The 22,195-nt window shown below is 41.8% G+C and overlaps 1 protein-coding gene across 3 annotated transcripts in view; it reads right to left on the reverse strand.

Annotated features, from left to right (window-relative positions):
- LOC140907820 (sodium channel protein type 5 subunit alpha-like) overlaps window positions 1–22,195 on the reverse strand; it is a 267,714-nt gene that overhangs the window by 240,327 nt on the left and 5,192 nt on the right. For all 3 annotated transcript variants that reach the window (XM_073334664.1, XM_073334662.1, XM_073334665.1), the window contains exons 2-3: window positions 20,645–20,763; window positions 3,848–3,937 (exon numbers count right to left, since the gene is read on the reverse strand). In XM_073334664.1, coding sequence (XP_073190765.1) covers window positions 3,848–3,937; window positions 20,645–20,763 — 209 coding nt within the window. The remainder of the gene's footprint in view (window positions 1–3,847; window positions 3,938–20,644; window positions 20,764–22,195) is intronic.

The raw sequence follows: 22,195 nt of genomic DNA on the forward strand, positions 1-22,195 counted from the left end.
CTTTCTATCCAGACCATATCAATGTTCAATAGATTAAATAATGGTTCAGCTTCACCTTATGCATTACAAAGAAACATATTCCCAACTGCAAAGTTCCTGATGTTTCACTGTCTGTGGTAAATAACACCACCCATGAGCGCTAAATAGCAATGTAATGCCCTAACTGAAAATAGGTATTATACGTAATGATTTGGACCTGCTGGAATTTAGAAAGGGGGCAGCAGTGTGTTTTTATTTACTACAGTAAGTTGTGTACTACCAACAGCTTCTTCACTGTGAATGACAAAATGGATCGAAATATTCCATGAATTATCCTTTGCAATAAATATATTTGGAACAAAACTGAGCACATTCTGTATGGACAGTAGCCAGGGACCTGAGCTACAAGATTCAGAGCTGGATTGTATTTCACCCAGTAGAGTTCATGGGTGAAATCCTGGCCTCATAGACTTCAGTGGAGCCAGGGTTTCACCCTATGATTAGTCAGGTCTGGGGATTTCCCCTCAGGACCATTTATAATAAAGAAATGAAATTATATAGCTCTAGTACTTCAAAAAGAGATGGATTTTTAATAACACCAGTAAAAAAACATAGATTGTAAGCTCTTTAGGGCACGGACCATCTCTTTGTTATGTGTTTATGGGATCCTATGCCTGTCTCTGTGTCTTTTTCCTTCACTCTTGATCTGTTGGATTGTTTGCCCACCTGGTTGTCAGGACTGTGCTTTACATGACAAAACCATCTCAGACTGGACTGCCTCATTTTTTCCAATCGGTGAGTGTTAGAGAGATGCCCCAAATTAACACACACATGCCTCAGATAATAATAAATAGTAATTTTTAAAAACACACCACCAACAATCCTCCCTCCCACCTGCCTCATTGGCCTCTTATTTTTAAACTCCTCTGATGAAGAGAAGATGCATTTGATAACCAGGCAGAATTCTCATTCTGATTTTTGTAGGTCTGTCCGCATCTAAAAAAATGGTGCATACGCAAAAAATCCTCAGAACTCATATGCTACCACATGGGTCTCTTCACTGGAAATAGAAGTTTGTGTGTAATTTTCATTCCCCAGATTGCGGATTCTCTGTCTGGTCATGTCAGTCTCTAGTCTTTGTGTACTAAATACATTCATGGTCCATTAATGCCAGCTCACATGTGGGCACATAGCACCTTATCCCAAATTCACTGAAGTCAGGAGTCATGACTTGACGAATGGGTGTTGGCTCAGGCCCTCAGGGTGAAATCCTGGTTCCATTAAAGTCAATGGGAGCTTTGCAAGTGACTTCAATAGCGCCAAGATTTTACCCCAGTGCTGGATTAAATCTGTAGAATGGAAACATCACCATATAAAATTGCATGAACACACAAATACCACAGTTTGGTTTGGTGTTTTGCAAGAATAGGTGGTGTAGCAGATTGTGCCCAGCTGTTTCATGAGTGCACTAAGAGGGAGGCAGGTTGCAAAGTCTTCTTGTAGCCATGCCCTTTGTTCTGCAGCTGGGCACAATTAAAACCCGTCTCAGGGCCCTTGTAGGTGCTAGCTACTGAAGAGTCAGTGGCCCTGTTCTCCCTCCACACCAGCCAGCAGAGCTCAGTCGGACACTACATGAGTGTTTGAGACACCCTATAACATAGGTGCTGGAACTACAGGTGTTGCCGCACCTCTGGTTTGAAGTGGTTTCCATTTTGATTCAATGGCTCTCAGTACCCCCACTATATAAATTGCTTCAGCACCCCTCCCCTCTAATGGTGTGAGTGAGCTAGCAGGCCCACTGTCTCTGTGAGCCTCCCTGCAGTCTTGGGAGTGGAATCCTCTCAGAGCTCCCACTGGGACAGTGTATCTTTTACTGAGATCTTCATGGCTTCTAGATTTGGTCCTGCTTCTGGTATCCAAAATACAGGCCAAGCAATTGACAGGGGCTCTTTAAGCACATGTTTTCATTAATAAATATGAAAACGTACACAAAGAATTTAAAAATAACTTTGCTGTGCATACGCTCGTTAAAATGATAAAGATCTTTCCCTTTGTTCAACATGTCAGATGGTTTCACTGATTTCACAGTCATCGTCTAATTCTGAATGGATGTGGAGGAGGTCCTTCAGCAATTGAAGAGTTTTTATGACAACAGAAGCCACTCTGCTAAATGATCTTTTGGAGCCAAGTTAAATCCATTTCTTTTTTTCAAAATGTAAGTGTTTATTCCACTTCTTTTTAAGTGGTGCTTTATAACATATGTACAGAACACCACTCTCTTATTCATTGTGGGGTTCTGCATCCTCACTGAGACAACAAGGCAAAACAGATTGATTTTGGCTTTTCAAAATATATTAGTAGTCTAATTTTACAAATAATTCTTAAATTAAAGTTCATCGGGTCATTCTGGTCTTCAAAATTAGCTACCTTTGAGTTTGTGCTTTGAATTTGAGGAGGAAAGACTGAGAGGTATTTTTTTATGAAAAGAAAAGGGAAGGATTCATTTCATGCTGCATGATCAATGAATGCTTCTGTTCTGGACTATGATTTGTTGAACAGGCTATTTGGTGCACTAAAGACATTTACATTTTACTCACTGAAGGAAGTGTCCAGTGCTTTAATTTTTCCCTCTAGAACATTCAAATTCCGAAGTACAGACCTGTAGCCTGACTCATGCATCCATGTGATGTCCGTATTTCAGTCAAATACATGATGGGTACTGTACTTTGTAACAATTTCCAATAGGAAAAAGACAACATGGGGAAAGAGGCGTGGAAGAAAGCCACAGACATAGCTGTAAGGTAATATACTCATACTGAATTACATGATGCATCCTGATATTAGGATGTTATGATGATCAAATCAGCTGTTAGGTTCAGAGCTGGCTTAAAGTTAGTAATTTCTGGAAGCAATTCTTTTTCTAGAAGATGTGCCTTGCATGATCTTGGGAAGCCTAAAGAAGAGAAGGGCACTTTGCTGTCTCTCCCTAAGGCCCTGACTAGACCAGCCACCAGGCTAGAGAACAGCAGATGGCTGTGTTTATCATATGTCAGACAAAAATAAAAAGTCTGTTCTGATTGGTTCAATGAGCCAAAGTAATTGTTTAATGTACTATATGTTGATTAGCTTGTGCATCTGGTATCTATTTCCATAAGGAACATTTTGAGACAACTTACAGAAATGCAAACTTACCAGACTTAACTTTAAAGCTAGCTTTTTAAAAAACAAACAAACAGGAAACTGTCAGTTAAAGCTCTGAGGGTTTAATGAGAGCTCTGACCATCTGAGAAATTCAGACCACCCCACAGAGAATTCCAAAGGTTTGGTGGTTTCTCAGAAAAATATATCTAGAAATTATTTGTATGTACCATAGCTCTTTTTATTATGGCCCTGGGCCAAAGCCCACTGACATCAATAGAAGATTGCATTGATGTTAATAGGCTTTGGATTACGCCTTTAGGTTTGACCCAAGTGTGTTCTGTAAGTATTTTCTGAAATCATTCAATTAGAAGTCCAGTAATATAGTCTACTGTATCCAGCTTCTGAATCCCTTACATGGAAACTCAGGAAGGCAGGCCAATTTTAAATGGAGCTCCAATCATAACATGATTCCATTCAGATGTAGCATAGCAGGTGCATTTAGCAAAAAAGTATGAGTTTGGTAGACTGAAAATTGTTAACTTACTTTCTAAGGGAGTTTTCAGAGGCGAGAAATACCTGGCAAAACATTTTGTCAGGACAAATATTGCACAGAAATCAATATTAATGGAAAAAATTAGATAACAGCAAACAAAATGAGAAGACTACAATGAAAGAAAGCATAGAAGAGCTAAAGGTAAGGCATATACAGCTCTGCAGAGATACTTACTCAACATATTTATTCCATGATTGAACCTCCGATTGTGCCATGAACACACAGTTGGTTAAAATAGTGCACATAATAAACATACTGAACAATGTAAATATATGCGTTAAGGAAAAATGTGACTGTGTAAAGAGACCTCATAAAAAGACCCTAATTTTTTCAAGCACCGCATATTTGATCTGATGACTCATTCATATTTTGTAGCATGCGTAAACTTCAACACATAGAAGTTGTGTGCAATTATACATGAAGGAATACCTGGACCCTAATCACAGTAAAATCTGTGGGGTCTACCCTGCTTTTGTCATTACCTACACCTTTTATGCATATTTTGTACAGTAAAATGGATGCAGCAACTGTGCATCATTCAGTGAATACAACACCCAAAACATATAATCATGTGCAGGTTTGGATTTTGTGACAGTGTGCTTAGGTGTGAACCTCAGTATGACAGGAGCATTTATGCATTTTAGACTATAAAAGGGAAACCACTCATCTGATAATTCTGTCTCAGTACTTTATGCTGTACCTTGAAACAAAGAAGAAACTATCAGTAGACAATAATATACAGTGAGAGATTGGGTAGGAAAACTGCCTGAAAATCATGTATTCATCTTCAGGCTCTTGATACCCTCCCTCAAAGCTGCCTTCCTGCTCTTTTAGTATTGGGTCATCTGAACATGCTTGGCAATGGGGCAAGCTCTAGATCACATCTTTTCATTCACTCCAATGGGCTTTGAGTGATGCCCTGGGTGTGGAAGGGTATTAAAGGCTAGTAGCTGCATTGCAGTACTGTAATTTTGCACATGTACAGGCCCAATTTACAAACACTGTTGCCTCAGTTAGGGCACCAAATATTCTATTTGGGAAATTAAGAGCAACATTCAGACTCTCCAATATGCATTCTACTCACCTAGATGCCAATTTGAGACCCCAAATATGGAACTGGACATCCTAAATTGAATTCCCAAGTTTGAAAATTGGGTTTCCTGAATCACTTTCTTTAAAATAAAAGCTGCGTGCTGTGAAAATTACCAAGTGTAATGGGATTCTCATTTGTTAATAAAGGTTCACATTTTACTGATATTATCTGTAAGTGGGAAGCACAGAAGGCATAGGAAAATGACCTGGCATTTTGTTGATATCCTGGGATACATGTAAGAGAGAGAAAAGATAATCTGAATGAGAATTTTCTTTGTTAATTTTGAAAAGATAAACACATTTTCACTTCCCCCTCATCATAGTTCTGTGATCATTTTATATTAGAATAGCAATCTCACATGAGTTCTGAGGGTATGTCTGAAATGTTTGTATCTAAGCCACATGAAAATCATCCTTTTGTGGAAAAACAATCTCTGTTGAATACAGAATGGAATGTTTTCTGAACTACTGCATACGCAACAGCAAGATCAAATAGGTAGTAACCGCTCCATGTATTCCCGTGTGCAAACTTAGAAACCAGTAATTGAACTCAAAGGGAATACTCACCCAAACACGTTTTCCACTGCAGGGGCCTATGACTCTTGATGAGCAACTGAAAGAGGGTATCTGGGAGCCAGCCTCATTTTCTTAAATCAGGCTTAGATTGGAGTGTAATGGTTGTATCTCTTTATCAAGTAACTTGATTAGGTTATTAAATATTTTCAGGTACAAAAAGACTGACCTTCACCTAGAAAATTGTGGATTATTTTTCAACTACAGTGAAAATTCTATGAAAAAAAATGGAGAGCAAGCGATTTTAAGGCTTTTTCAAACAAGCAAAATCTTCAGTTTAAGCCTAAACAAGGAAAGATTTGCAATCACCCTGTTTCATCCCCAAAGTATCTCGTATATCCATGTAGCGTTATATACCCATGTAGTCATATTGAGTAAGAAACTGAATCAAGCAACATTCTAGGGATGCCTTTATTAGAGGTAGGGGGAGGAGGGCTAATCTAGTTGGTTTGAGACTACCTGGAGCAGTCAAGAGGGCATTAAATTAACACCACAGGGGAAGGTGCTAAGGCAGCAACTCTGGTACAAACTAAAACTCAGTATGTCGCAAACAAATTGAACCAATGTGATGATGAACATGAAAAGAAGACATTTTTTAGTTGTTTATGTACTACTACTAGGAGTCTGAGTAAAAAGCAAGAGGAGCTATATAATTGGCATTATGTAAACCAGCTGAGATTATTGGAATGTCAAAATCACTGGTTATAACCTGTTAAAGAAGGATACAATGGGTAAAAATTGAGGGTGAGGGGTTGCTACTATATATTAAAGACACCATTCCCTGTTTTAGAGTTACTGATAGCTCATAAGAGTAGGATCTTGAATGCACCTGCATCAATGAGCTAACTTGGAAAGCCCAGAAGGGATACCGGTGAAGGTCTGTTACGGAAAAGTGCTCTTTAATCAATCAGAAAAAGGCATAACAAGAACCGATGCTGAAGCCAGACCAATTCAAAGTAGAAGTTAGGCAGAAATTTTTAACAGTGAGGATGATAAAGCGTTGGAACAAACTACCAAGAGATGTAATGGATTCATCTCGTAATGTCTTCAAAATGAAGATTGGATGCGCTTCTAGAAAATATGCTTTAGTCAAACACAAGGTACTGGATTCAATATAGGGTAACTGGGGGAAATGTGATTGCCTGGGAGATACAGGAGGTCAGACTAGATGATTTAATGGTCCCTTCTGGCCTTAAACATTATGATGTATGAAAAGATGGGGCTGATAGCCTATTATTAAGGTTGCCATTGTAAAAGCCTGTTCGCAGTTGCTTACAGCTGTGCCAAATTTTAACCATTTGAGCTGTAGCGTTTCATTGTAGGTGTCTTTCAGTCAAGCATGTGCCTTTTTCCATCCCAGTGAAAATCTGTCCAAATTTGACCAAGTTATAAACCTTTGAAAAAAAAATCACACTTCACACATGCTCAGTACAGACTTGGATATTAGCAGCTAAACTCTCCACAGATTCTGTCCCCTGTGAGTCTGCTCAATCCTCTCACTGCCCCAGGTGCTGACCAGACTGCGCATGCACAGTCCCCACAGAGTGACTTAGCATGCTCCATCCCCTCACAGCTCCTACATGTAACCAGACTGTGCCTGCATTACCCCCAAAGAATGACGGTACCTATACCATCCCAGGGCTAGATGGACAAAACTGGACTTTCCCTGTAAGTGCTGCTTCTTGATGCTCCAGGTCAGGGTGTGGCTGGGCCCCAGAATTTGGAACAGGGAGCCTCTCTCTCCGCGCTGTTATTGATCATGTTGCTGGCACCCCATCAGTGTGGAGCAGAAAACCACCTGACTCAAATGCAGAAGGGAAAAGCCCCAAAAGCCCCAAATACCCTAACACTTCTTCTGCCCCTCACAGGCCCTACTGAAGTCCTCTACTTCTTGGCTCCTTATCCCGACCCCTGCAGAGCTTCTCTTATCTTGCTTCCTTTCCACTTGATTCCCTCACTACCTCCCTTTCCCAGGGACTCTGGCATCTTCCCTTAGGAATTTCCCTGCTGTTGGTAGGCCCTATCCCACAGGAGCCTAAACTAATCCCTGTGGGTCTCTTTACAGACCCTTTCTCAGAGCCTTCCACAGCAGCCTGCCCGCTCTCTGGTCCCTCTCCCAGTTGGTGTTCCCAGTCCTTCCTGATTCTCTGCTGCTGGGGTCAATTATTTAAATTAACTCACCCTACCACGCTCAGGTGTGATTACTAATTATCTGTGGGTTGCTAGGTCACAGGCAAGGCTGAGCCTAGCTTGCATATAGAGCCAGCCAGCGTGTGACATACATCCCCTATCTCCTTCTAAAACCTTGCTCTGTCCCATGGCAAGGGTTACCACCTATGCCCGAGACCACCCCATATTCTTTCCAGCTCTCCCTTCAGGTGGTCAGTTTCCATGAGCAATTGCTCCTTTTCTTCCACAGCTTGCTGTCTGGCCTCTTCTGCAGCATCCAGGTCCCCTCTATATTTCTCAGTCAGGAGAAGCAGGTTTCTAACATCCTCTCTATTCATTGTTGCATTACAGCCCTTCTCACAGGCCTTGTTTTTTTTCTCCCTGTCTCTAGAAAAGCCTCCACCAACGACTTCTGCTCTCTAACGGCTGCCTGTAGAGTTTGTCTCAGGTCACCTGGTTTCCCTTGCAGACTCGTCGCTTTCAAATCCTGGTCCCCGTGGGTAGCCATAGTCACTAGCATATCCTCTGGCTGTCAAGGGGTAACTGATCATCTGTATCAGGCACTTCCCTAACCATGGCATCCATATTCACAGTAATCTCTGTGTTTATGCCCACCTCTATATGGCTTATATCAGCCTCTGTAATTTTTCCACCCTAATCTCTCTTGCCTTTTCCGTGCAGCTCTCTTGAATGGCTGTTCCTTCTTTGTCATCAGCACCACCCCTGGTTCACCTGCCTCGTGGGTATTCAGACCGTCATGTGCATTCATATCATTCTACACTCCTTTCTTCCATTGCTTACTCAGGTCCCTGCATCTCTTCCTGCAGTAAGCACATTTCCTCTGAGGACAATACCTTAATATATGGCCCACTTCTCTACAACCAAAACAGATAACACTTGTCCATGTCTTGGTCCGCAGCTGAGTTTTTCTGGCTTTCCTCACAGTTCACCCTGGCAAATCACTGTTTTCCCCCAAACTTACATAGGAGTCTTTCTTAGATGGCCCATACAACAACCACCATAACATCTCCTCAGATTTACTGGACACAGGCTATTTCAACATTAACTTTTTCCTTTAAAGTTACTTCTTTAATCTATGATAACCAAAGCTGACGTATGTGAGAACATCCATTAAGAATTTCCTTTTTCCAATGCTACACAAGGGAAAGGAGTTACGATGGACATTATCAAAGACAAGATTGAAAGAAACCTCTCACGGAATATTGGAGATTTTTGTGCATAGGTAGTTACACAAACAAGCAAGTAATAACTGAATTGTGTAGGAGGAGGAGGGTTTGTAGGGAAAGGCAAAAGCAGGGCTGTTCATAAGGGTCTTGGATTAGCTTCTGCTTTAAAATGTTACATAGTGCAATGCTCTTGGGACCAATGAAAATAATTTAACCCCTTGAGGGGGGGGGTCATCACATTCAGGGCCCCACTTTAGCAGCACAAAGCAGCTTGAAGGCCAGTACAACCTACAAACTGAGAAATTCCACATGGACAAGGGAGGTGCTTAGGTGGCATTTCACTTTATTGACAGTGAGATTTTTGTCCTATTCATTAAAAAAATAAATATTCATATATAAAATATTGTTAAAATATTTGATTTTATACCAGTTTTTATTTTAACTTGAAGATCAATCTGTACGTGACCTAGGCACTGTAATAAGGCCAGAGTTTCAAGTGTGTTCAGCCCTCGCAACTGAGACCAGGTTTTCAAAAGAGCTCTACTTCCACTTCAGTTCCAGACTGAAGTGGCAAGAATTTCAAAAGTACTCAGCATTCAGCAGCTTCCACTGAGGTTTGAGCTGCATGCTCAGCACATCTGAAAATCTGGCCACTCCATTCAGGTGCCCAAATCGGAGCTGCTGGGTGCTGAACTCTCTTGAAAACCTGGTCTTACGGGCTGATCCTGCTTCCACTGGGTCAAAGGCATATCACAGACAAACACTCACTAAAACAGACAGTAGGACACAACTCTTGATATCAAAAGGCCAAATTCAACAGAAGTTTGCTGGCTTCCACTCAAGTCCCTTAAAATTAGCTTGTGTGAAGGTACATAAAACAGAAGCCAAGTATATGTTCATGCAGAACCAGCCCCTTAGTCAGACTTATTGTTGGCTGGTGCTTGAAGTAAAGATACATTCCCCAGGAAAACAGTTAAGATGACCATGTCTTCATAAATTATTCACAATACTAACACTGAAAATTTGCAGATGACAACAACCTGGGAGGGGTTGCAAGCAGTTTGGAGGACAGGATTAAAATTCAGAACAAACACTGACAAATTGGAGAATTGGTCTGAAATCAAAAAGAGGAAATTTAGCGAAGGTAAGTGTAGTGCTTTGCAAGTAGGAAGGAAAAATCAAATGCACAATGTCAAAATTGGTTAGGACCTAGGTGGTAGCACTGCTGAAAACAATCTGGGGTTTTAGTAGATCACAGATTGAATAAGAACCATCAATATGATGCTGTTGTGAAAAAGCTGCAAAACTGGGGTGCGTTAACAGAATTATTATACGTAAGACATGGGAGGTAACTGTCCTGTTCTACTCAGCACTGATGAGGTCTCAGCTGGAGTACTGTGTCCATTTCTGGGTGTCACACTTTAGGAAAGATGTGGACAAACTGGAGGGAGTCCAGAGAAAAGCAAAAAAAAAAAAAAAAAGGTTTAGAAAACCTGACCTATGAGGAAAGATTAAAAATCTGGGCATGTTTGGTCTTGAGAAAAGACCACCCAGGGGGCACCTGATAAGTTTTCAAATATGTTAAGGGCTGCTATAAAGAGGACAGAGATCAGTACTTCTCCATGTCCACTAAAGGTACAACAAGTAGTAATGGGCTCAATTTGCGGCAAGTGAGATTTAGTTTAGATATTAGGGAAAACTTTCCAGCTATAATGGTAGTTAAGTGGAACAGGCTTCCAAAGGCGTTCCCGTCATTGGAAGTTTTTAAGAACAGGTTAGACAGACAGCTGGTAGGAATGGTGTAGATTTACTGGGTCTGCCTCAGTGTAAGGGGCTAGATTTGATGACCTCTCAAGGTCCCTTCCAACCCTACATTTCTATGATTTCAGTGTTAAATAGTCAAGAATTCTCAATCCACATTCCAGCTCTAAATATAGTTCTGCCCAATTTCCTCCATATCCTTTAATAAACAAAGAATGTTTTAGAGAGAGACATTGCTAATATAAAGAAGCAACAACCCTAGAACACAAGGTATCCTCCCATGCAGTTAACCATCAGTTACTAACCAGGCCCAAACCTGCTTAGTTTTGAGAATTAGAAAAGATCAGGCCTATTCAGATCAGTGACACCATCTGTTGTTAAGTATCCATCTGCTAGCCCGACAATTGCTATTTACTCTGACTCCTAGAATTTACTCATTCCAGAAGATGTTTTTACACTTTCAGAATCACAAAAAGTGTTGAGAAGTGCTTGTCCCCAGTGAAAGATCCCAGGGTGTAATACTCGGAAAGATCTCCAAGTTTGAAAAATTGTCTGGTTGACTCATATTTCACCTGTCTCTCCTGGTCTCTCCCAAGAAACACCAACAGAAATATCTAGAAAGAGACATGCACAATATAGTAGAGAGATCTGTTTAAGGTACTTGATAGCCTACTGGTGTGCACATCACAGGGATTAGAGACTCTGATGGGATGAGCTAAAACAGTTCACCACCTTATGGAATTTACACCAACTTTTTCAAACTTGGATGCATAAAGTTAGGCATCTATATCCATATTTTGGCTCCTTAAGGAAAGCAGCCTAATCTTCAAAAGCGCTAAGCATGATCAACTTGCACTGAAGTCAAGTGCTCAGCATCTTTGAAGACTAGGCTGTTTTTATTTAAGTGCCTTAAACATGGATGAAGAACAGATACCTAAGCTTTAGGCATACAAATTAGAGTGTCTAAGAACTTTTTTTTATTATTAATCCAAATTTTGTTGGACTGCCATTTTGCACTAGTCCCCACTATTCTTTGGCAAGTTAGAACTACTGATTGCCCCAAACAAAAACGCCAGGCCAATCTTCTCAGTCCTTGAGCTTTGGATCTGAACTCAAACTTCACTTCTCACCTTCCCCACCCTTTTACTGTCATGGGCAGAACCCAAAACTCAAACCAATCTCTCTCTCTGAATATATCGATTTGAAATCACCTGGAGAAACTATCAAAGGAAGGCACCAATCACCAAGAATGGGAACCAAGGCCATTGCAGCTGAGTGCCGAAGTGATGAGATTCCCTAGACCAAGTGCCAGAACCATCAACACACATGCCATGGCAAGGGCCTAACAATTTCAAGCAACTCACTGAACTGAAAGGAAGGGGTAAGTATTGAAAAGGATACAGTAGATCTGAGGAGCTAGAGTAACCAGAAGCTACAGCAATCACGAAGTTATCTGCAATACTGGAATTTATACCCACCGAGGGATGGTGCACTATGGACGCTAGGGGATGTAGCTTGTGTTCTAACCCATTACCACTTCCCTCCAGGGTCAAAGTCCTATGATCCATGAGAGTTCCACTGGTATCATACTAGTAAGCTAGAACCCCAAAATAAGAATACAGGTGCATGGTGTTTTTAGAGAACTGAATTTATTGTGCCCCTTTGAACTATCCTCTTCCCACGAATCCATCTTCTCTTGGGACCTATTACAACATTCCAAATTGCTGAACAGATTCAAATGGCCTTATATATCTGCCAGAGACATTTTTCCTGTCCCCCTGCCTTAATGCAGAATTTCCTCATAAAAATACAGCTGCCCATGGATGAGGACTAACAAGATTCAGTCTTGAGCTTGTGACAGTGGAAACAGTCTACTCCAGAGGGCAATAATCTCTAACATTACTGACTTCCAACAAGAGTAGTGACAGGAGGTTGGTACAATCTGGGAGAAAGCTGGTACCAGCAAGAAAAGTGATCAGGTGTTCCATTTATGTGCGCCTCTCCTGCCTGTCCTAATGGGACAAAATGCACTGCCACAATATCTTCTATCATGATAGGAGATGGGAACTGATATATCATATAAAAGCATAAATGGCCCTTTATCTCTCCAACACACATTAGAGGTGACTTTGGTGTCCCCCATTTAGGAGTGTGGCCAGACTTGTCTCCCTTCAAGGTATGATCTAGCCTCAGTGCCACGAGATTGGAAGTGGAAGCGGGTCCTTCCTCACAAACACCACTCTTATAGAAGGAGGAAGAGAAGAAGACATATCCATCTCCTTGCAGACTAATCTTGATATGGGAAGAAAGGCCCCTGGAGTAGGCCCACCTCACCCCAAAGACAACCTCTTCTTCCAAATGGCATTTGAAATATATTCCTGCCTTTTGAGAATGTACATAAGCCTGATGTTCTCAAGAATATGGCCGCATCAAATAATGGATTTGAATCTGAACGCATTAAATGGATGAGAAGATTAAAAAAAACATGCCTAAAACACAGTAATAATGCAAATTACTTCAATTAACAAAGTGTTATCAAATCCTATGCATTCTTTTCCTAGTAGAACATCTTTCAAAATAGCCAGATTGTCAAAGATAAATTGGACTAGCAAGGCTGTATAGGTCCCTGAAAAATTAGGTCCTCTCTCTATGGAAATCCCAGAGGAGGAGCTGTAGATAAATCTGTTTCATCCAAGAACCTTGGGCTCCTCATCCTGTTTGGAAGAGTATTCTTTCTTCTGCCTCCTGTGCCATTCTCTTCCACTTGCACTATATGTTCAATAATTGGAAATGGAGAGATGGTATCTACTAAACAAGTTGCTTCAGACACTTTTGTGACAGTGCACCCATTTGCTAACACTCTTCAGGAAAAAAGACAGCTTAATATTTTCATGCAAGGCAATAGATCCAATTCCTGAGTTCATGTCTGTGATATTATCTGCTTGAGTACTTGCCAGTTGAGGCTCCATTCAGCTTGGAATATTGACTTCCTGTTTATCCAGTTGCCCTTTGTATTTAGAGTTCTCTTGATGTAAATAGTGTTTATCGACTGAAAACGATGTGCTGCCTAATGTAGGAACTCTACTACCATCCTAGTGAGACTCGATCTCTTCCTTCCCTCCTTCTGCTTGTTGCTATTTGAGACAGCTGTTAGTAAGGTGTAACTGAAGTGTTTCTGGAACTAAAATGTTGTTAGCTTTATAGCATTTCACTCCCAAAAAATTATGCTCCTGATCTGACCATATTTCTTGTTCTAACATGTCTCTGAAGTGCACACCCCAAGCTCTCACTGCTTTGACTCTTGAAGGTACTGAGACTGGCTCTACCTGCATTATCATCATTTGAGTCACCACCACTTCAGGCAGCTTCTGACCGGGGACATATTTCTGCCCTCTGCAATACATACACAATCTCTATTGGTTTCACTTGGGGTTGCATGGTTGTGTGTGAGTGCAGAATGGGCCCCCAGACCTATAACTGAGAGTTGTGCATTTATTCTTTCTGTTAACAGATTGTAGTTACCAAATTCTTCTCTCAGACCAGTGCAATTCCATTGATCTTGACTGACTTCAGCGAAGTTGCACTAATGTAACAGTGAACAGAGCTGTGCCCCAGCTTCCAGCAGCAAGTGTTGAACTGTTCTTAGGTGAATCTTGAGTCATAATGAAATGTCTCTGCACAACCCCAAGGTTCTTAGTAACCTTGGAAATGTCTTGGATGGTATTATCTGTTCATTTTTAAGTTGAACTATTGTCATCTGAACCTTCACAGATATTTTCTCTGAGAGCAACATAGACTTAAGAGCATGAACTATTTCTTCCACTGGATGATGTATCCATTTAAAGAGAATTTGCTGAATTTGATAATAAATCAATAATTCTGTGATATCCCCTTAATGTCTATTATTACTCTTTTGTCGCTATGGTCACTGCTCCTACGTAATGGGCTCATACTAAAATATCACCTAGTCATTTTAGCTATGTGTAGATTCTCTGAGTTCTCAGTGTGGCTATCAATACTGGAACCTTTGTGTGACCTTGGGAGAAGCTGATAAAGCAAAAAGAAGGCAGTGGTACTGATAATAGATGTTCATATAAACAAAATAGAGTAATCTTTTACCACATAGGTGTGCCTCATGGGAGTTGTTGTTTGAGTGGCTCATGTCCCCAGTGTCTCTTATGGGCCAAACTCCCAGGCTGAACTATGTTTCCCATGATGTACACACAGTCACATGACTCTCCTGATCCACCATATGGCACAATCAGAGCCATTTGGACAAAAGAAAGAACCATGTCTCCTTCAAGGTCTCTTCTTCATAAGACACAGGAAACATGATCAGAAATGACTGAAGAGTGGGAGTTGTGTTATTTGGAATACAAATGAAGTTATGGTGGAATCGAGTAGAGGATCCAGTTCAGGTGGAGAGTGAGGTGTGCATGTCATCCAGTCCCATTTACTTTCAAATTGACTGAAATGAATTATGTTTGTCTGGGTGAATTTCACCTGGGCTAACCATGCCAGCACAAGGCCTATACACTGCCTGAGGGCTTAAGTGAGACCGATGTGGTGCACAGACTTTGTGCTAAAAGAAAAGGAGTACTTGTGGCACCTTAGAGACTAACAAATTTATTTGAGCATATGCTTTCGTGAGCTTCAGCTCACTTCATCGGATGCATTCAGCGGAAAATACAGTGGGGAGATTTATATACTGAGAGAACATGAAACAATGGGTGTTACCATACACACTGTAACCAGAGTGATCACTTAAGGTGAGCGATTACCAGCAGGCGAGAGGGGGGTAAAAAAAACCTTTTGTAGTGATAATCAAGGTGGGCCATTTCCAGCAGTTGACAAGAACGTCTGAGGAACAGTGTGGGGTGGGGTGGGGGGATAAACATGGGGAAATAGTTTTACTTTGTGTAATGACCCATCCACTCCCAGGCTCTATTCAAGCCTAAGTTAATTGTATCCAGTTTGCAAATTAATTCCAATTTAGCAGTCTCTCATTGGAGTCTGTTTCTGAAGTTTTTTTGTTGAAGTATTGCCACTTTTAGGTCTGTAATCGAGTGACCAGAGAGATTGAAGTGTTCTCCAACTGGTTTTTGAATGTTATAATTCTTGACGTCTGATTTGTGTCCATTTATTCTTTTATGTAGAGACTGTCCAGTTTGACCAATGTACATGGCAGAGGGGCATTGCTGGCACATGATGGCATATATCACATTGGTAGATGTGCAGGTGAACGAGCCTCTGATGGTGTGGCTGATGTGATTAGGCCCTGGGATGGTGTCCCCGGTGAATAGATATGTGGACAGAGTTGGCAACGGGCTTTGTTGCAAGGATAGGTTCCTGGGTTAGTGGTTCTGTTGTGTGGTGTGTGGTTGCTGGTGAGTATTTGCTTCAGGTTTGGGGGCTGTCTGTAAGCAAGGACTGGCCTGTTTCCCAAGATCTGTATTTTCCACTGAATGCATCCGAAGAAGTGAGCTGTAGTTCACGAAAGCTTATGCTCAAATAAATTTGTTTGTCTCTAAGGTGCCACAAGTACTCCTTTTCTTTTTGCGAATAAAGACTAACATGGCTGCTACTCTGAAACCTGTCATTATGCAAGGCACTGAATTTAGCCGTATGGAGTGGAAATCTATCAACTTCATGAAAAAACTCGAGCAGATACAGACAGACATCATCTTCCTTTCCAAATGCAAACAGATGGACATCATACCAAAAGGACTGAAGGTAAAAAATCCATTACAATCTACATACCACACAGACGATGCTGACAGCTTGCGCCACACGCTCTCGAAGAAACTGAGGAACCACCTGATCAACATCCTCTACAGTAAACAGGGAAAGATTAAGAATGAGCTCTCAAAACTGGATACTCTCTTAAAAAACCAACCTTCCACACAAACTTCCTCGTGGCTGTACTTTACAAAAACTAGACAAGCCATTTACAACACACACTTTGCTTCTCTACAAAAGAAAAAGGACACTAAACTATCTAAACTTCTACATGCCACAAGGGGCCACAACAGTGGTTCCCTTAACCCACCCAGCAATATTGTTAATCTATCCAACTATACTCTTAGCCCAGCAGAAGAATCTGTCCTATCTCGGGGCCTCTCCTTCTGCCCCTCCACCCCCACGAACATGATACAGTTCTGTGGTGACCTAGAATCCTATTTTCAAAGAATATTTTCGACACCTCCGACTCAAGGAATATTTCCAACACACCTCTGAACAACATACTAACCCACAGAGAGCTTCCTACCAAGACTACAAAAAGAAGGATTCTGGGTGGACTCCTCCTGAAGGTCGAAACAACAGACTGGACTTCTACACAGAATGCTTCCGCCGACGTGCACGGGCTGAAATTGTGGAAAAGCAGCATCACTTGCCCCATAACCTCAGCCGTGCAGAACACAATGCCATCCACAGCCTCAGAAACAACTTCGACATCATAATCAAAAAGGCTGACAAAGGAGGTGCTGTTGTCATCATGAATAGGTCGGAATATGAACAAGAGGCTGCTAGGCAGCTCTCCAACACCACTTTCTACAAGCCATTACCCTCTGATCCCACTGAGAGTTACCAAAAGAAACTACAGCATTTGCTCAAAAAACTCCCTGAAAAAACACAAAAACAAATCCACACTGACACACCCCTGGAACTCCGACCTGGGGTATTCTATCTGCTAACCAAGATCCATAAACCTGGAAATCCTGGACGCCCCATCATCTCAGGCATTGGCACCCTGACAGCAGGATTGTCTGGCTATGTAGACTCCCTCCTCAGGCCCTACGCTACCAGCACTCCCAGCTACCTTCGAGACACCACTGACTTCCTGAGGAAACTACAATCCATCGGTGATCTTGAAAACACCATCCTGGCCACTATGGATGTAGAAGCCCTCTACACTAACATTCCACACAAAGATGGACTAAAGCCATCAGGAACAGTATCCCCGATAATGTCACGGCAAACCTGGTGGCTGAACTTTGTCCTCACCCATAACTATTTCACATTTGGAGACAATGTATACCTTCAAATCAGCGGCACTGCTATGGGTATCTGCATAGCCCCACAGTATGCCAACATTTTTATGGCTGACTTAGAACAACACTTCCTCAGCTCTCGTCCTCTAATGCCCCTACTCTACTTGAGCTACACTGATGACACCTTCATCATCTGGACCCATGGAAAAGAAGCCCTTGAGGAATTCCACCATGATTTCAACAATTTCCATCCCACCATCAACCTCAGCCTGGACCAGTCCACACAAGAGATCCACTTCCTGGAAACTACGGTGCTAATAAGTGATGGTTACAGAAACACCACCCTATACCGGAAACCTACTGACCGCTATTCCTACCTACATGCCTCCAGTTTTCATCCAGACCACACCACACGATCCATTGTCTACAGCCAAGCTCTATGACACAACCGCATTTGCTCCAATCCCTCAGACAGAGACAAACACCTACAAGATCTCTATCAAACATTCTTACAACTACAATACCCACCTGCTGAAGTGAAGAAACAGATTGACAGAGCCAGAAGAGTACCCAGAAATCACCTACTACAGGACAGGCCCAACAAAGAAAATAACAGAACGCCACTAGCCATCACCTTCAGCCCCCAAATGAAACCTCTCCAACACATCTTCAAGGATCTACAACCTATCCTGAAGGACGATGCATCATCTCACAGATCTTGGGAGACAGGCCAGTCCTTGCTTACAGACAGCCCCCAAACCTGAAGCAAATACTCACCAGCAACCACACACCACACAACAGAACCACTAACCCAGGAACCTATCCTTGCAACAAAGCCCATTGCCAACTCTGTCCACATATCTATTCACCGGGGACACCATCCCAGGGCCTAATCACATCAGCCACACCATCAGAGGCTCGTTCACCTGCACATCTACCAATGTGATATATGCCACCATGTGCCAGCAATGCCCCTCTGCCATGTACATTGGTCAAACTGGACAGTCTCTACATAAAAGAATAAATGGACACAAATCAGACGTCAAGAATTATAACATTCAAAAACCAGTTGGAGAACACTTCAATCTCTCTGGTCACTCGATTACAGACCTAAAAGTGGCAATACTTCAACAAAAAAACTTCAGAAACAGACTCCAATGAGAGACTGCTGAATTGGAATTAATTTGCAAACTGGATACAATTAACTTAGGCTTGAATAGAGCCTGGGAGTGGATGGGTCATTACACAAAGTAAAACTATTTCCCCATGTTTATCCCCCACCCCCACCTCCCACTGTTCCTCAGATGTTCTTGTCAACTGCTGGAAATGGCCCATCTTGATTATCACTACAAAAGGTTCCACCACCCCACACCGGCTCTCCTGCGGGTAATAGCTCACCTTAAGTGATCACTCTGGTTACAGTGTGTATGGTAACACCCATTGTTTCATGTTCTCTCAGTATATAAATCTCCCCACTGTATTTTCCGCTGAATGCATCCGATGAAGTGAGCTGTAGCTCACGAAAGCTTATGCTCAAATAAATTTGTTCGTCTCTAAGGTGCCACAAGTACTCCTTTTCTTTTTTCAAATACAGACTAACACGGCTACTACTCTGAGACTTTGTGCTGGCTCTCTGCACAAGGGCGAATTTCACTCAGAGATTAAACATCCCATTTGTGTCTCAGAAAGCTTCAAACTTTGGATCCAAGTGCTATCGCTAATGATGTTTATGGAAAAAACTCTGATGGACTTAAATGAGAAAAGGATCTGGGCCCATACTTTTAAAATATTATACTATCCAGATCTTTAACTTTTAAAGTGTCAGATAAAATATTTTTGTAACTATTGTCATAAATGAATACTCAAGCATTACATTGTTGTTTTTTGATAAGACATAATAGTGTATTTGTTCAGTTACATAGACAGATATTGGGCCAGGGCCTCAGATGGGAATAGACCCTTGACTTTAACTGAGCTACACTAATTTACACCATCTGAAGATCTGGCCCGTGATGTACATTTTTAACAAGCCAGGTCTTGGACTATTGAGTGTAAGTGTTTAATTTTTTAAATAATCATTTTCATAGATTCCAAGACCAGAAGGGAACATTGTGATAATCTAGTCTGACTTCCTGTATAACACAAGCCATAGAACTTGCCCCAAATAATTCCCAGAGCAGATATTTTAAAAAAAACATCCAATCTTAATTTAAAAATTGTCAGTGATGGAGAATCCAACATGACCCTTGGTAAATTGTTCAGCATTAACACTGCAGAACAATTTTCTTTGTTTAGATTATTTAACTTGCAAGAATTCAGATGTATGCTTGTCTCCTTCCTCAGGGCTACAGCAGCTCACCTCATTTAAGTTGCATTCTACGAATTCTGAATCACTGTGTGGGTGAGGTTCTAAATTCCGTATCCTGTCATCAGTGAAATGAGTAGGAGGTTATGGGGAAGGACCTAAAGACGTTTTTGGGTCTGAGTGCAGGCTCGTACCTTTTAAGGATTACTCTGCATTGGGACATGTAAGGGTGCAATCACACCATCCCCAGCAACAGCACCCAGCTTTCCTTCTGAAAGTGCATTGTGCCTTTCTTTCCACGATTTGCTGGCCAATATAGATTTGGGGAGGAGACAATGATCCTGCCTTCTCGTCACCTACTGTGGGATGTCTAGTGCCAGCAGTAGTGTTAGCCCCACACAGTTTTGTATTCACTCAACCACAAGGACAGCCCATGAGGATGGAACAGTGCTGAAGGAGCTATGCATGCATCTCAGCAGAGAATTATCACATGTGTGAAGTTTGCTTCTGACTGGGGAAGGGGACAGATGGAATTTATCCTGGTTAGCTTCCCCTGATGTATCACAGCAAATCTCCTGCACTGACTCCCAAAGGTGCCCTCTCTTACTAACTCTGGGCCAAACCTTGCTCAACTTCATTCACACAAGCAGTCTCATCTAAGTCAATGGGGCTGTTTGCATGAGTAAGACAAGTAGGGTTTAGCTCTGTATTTCCCATAAAAGCCATTTTACGCATCTTATTTAGGAAAAATCTAACACATTTCTAGTTATGTCTGTAGTAAATGAAATCAAATATGCAGCTGTCAAACAGCTTGATAAAACCAAATAATTTCATACCCACATCCGCTTGTATCAGATAACATCAGAAGGTGGGAAGTCACCTGAAAGGATATGAATGTACCAAAATTTTAATTGCTGCTCTTCTGACTGGATGGAAAGGACTAAGTATATACAAGGCAGGAGTGGCACTAAATCGAAAGATTGTCTTCCCTTTGTTCAGTACTATAAATGTCTGAAAAACAAAATGGAAAATTAAATGAGAACATTTAGTGTTTGCATTTATACATCAGGGCCCTCTCACTCAGTTCCCAACTGCAGATTCCCTCCCATCTCAGTGCCCTTAATTCCCTTCCCAGATCCTTCCAGTTGCGAATTTCCATTCACGCAATGAACAGTTCCCCAAAAGACCTTTCCAAATGCAGAGTCTTTGCCCACCTCAGGAAAAATGCCCCAAACTTCCCTCTTCACCTCCCTCTGAGCTGAAAATTCCTTCCTGTCCTATGCAGATTCCTCTGAAACCCTGTGTCACCCACGGTGGTGTTTGAGACACTGCATTTATTCTGAAGTGTGTGGTAACTGATGACCTTGTTATGGCGAGTTAGGATGCTCAGCACCTTGCAGGACCAGGCCATGAGGATCCCATCCTATAGCATGGCCTGCTCTCGAGAGCCACATCAACCCAACAAACTCACAAGCTCCAGGATAGTTCAGGGTGTCGTCTTAATGAAGACTGTCATGGTTCCTTCCCCACTCTGAACTCTGGGGTACAGATGTGGGGTCCCGCATGAAAGGCCCCCAAGCTTATTTTTACCAGCTTAGGTTAAAAACTTTCCCAAGGCACAAATTCCGCCTTGTCCTTGAACAGTATGCTGCCACCGCCAAGTGATTTAGACAAAGAACCAGGGAAAGGACCACTTGGAGTCCTATTCCCCCAAAATATTCCCCCAAGCCCTACACCCCCTTTCCTGAGGAAGGCTTGAGAATAATATCCTCACCAATTGGTACAGGTGAACACACACCCAAACCCTTGGATCTTAAGAACAATGAAAAATCAGTCAGGTTCTTAAAAGAAGAATTTTAATTAAAGAAAAGGTAAAAGAATCATCTCTGTAAAATCAGGATGGAAAATACTTTACAGGGTAATCAGATTCAAAACACAGAGGATTCCCATCTAGGCAAAACCTTAAAGTTACAAAAAACTTGGATAAACCTCCCTCTAGCAAAGGGAAAATTCACAAGTTGAAAACAAAAGGTAATCTAATGCGCCTTGCCTTATTTACTTACTCTTTTTGTAATATCAGAGACTTGTACAGGATGGTTTATAGGAGAAGGAGTTTTTTGACCTGATGCTTCTCTGCTTTCCCCAGAGAACACACCAATAAAGCCTTCCCCTCTCCCCCCCGCCCCCAAGATTTGAAAGTATCTTCTCTCCCCATTGGCCCTTTGGGTCAGGTCCCAATTTGATCTTCTTAACCCCTTAAGGTAAGGAGGAATTCTAGGCTACCCTTAGCTGTATGGTTATGACAAAGACAAATTGATCTGTCTGAACTAGGATGGATATGCTCTTGCATAATAATTATCTTCTTCCTCTTATCTCATCAGCTGGGGTCAAGTCATCATTAGCACTAAGGACTTCCTGCTTTCCATCTTCTTTGATACAGCCC

The sequence above is a fragment of the Lepidochelys kempii genome, chromosome 2 (assembly GCF_965140265.1).
Source record: "Lepidochelys kempii isolate rLepKem1 chromosome 2, rLepKem1.hap2, whole genome shotgun sequence".
Classification (NCBI taxonomy): Eukaryota; Metazoa; Chordata; order Testudines; family Cheloniidae; genus Lepidochelys; species Lepidochelys kempii.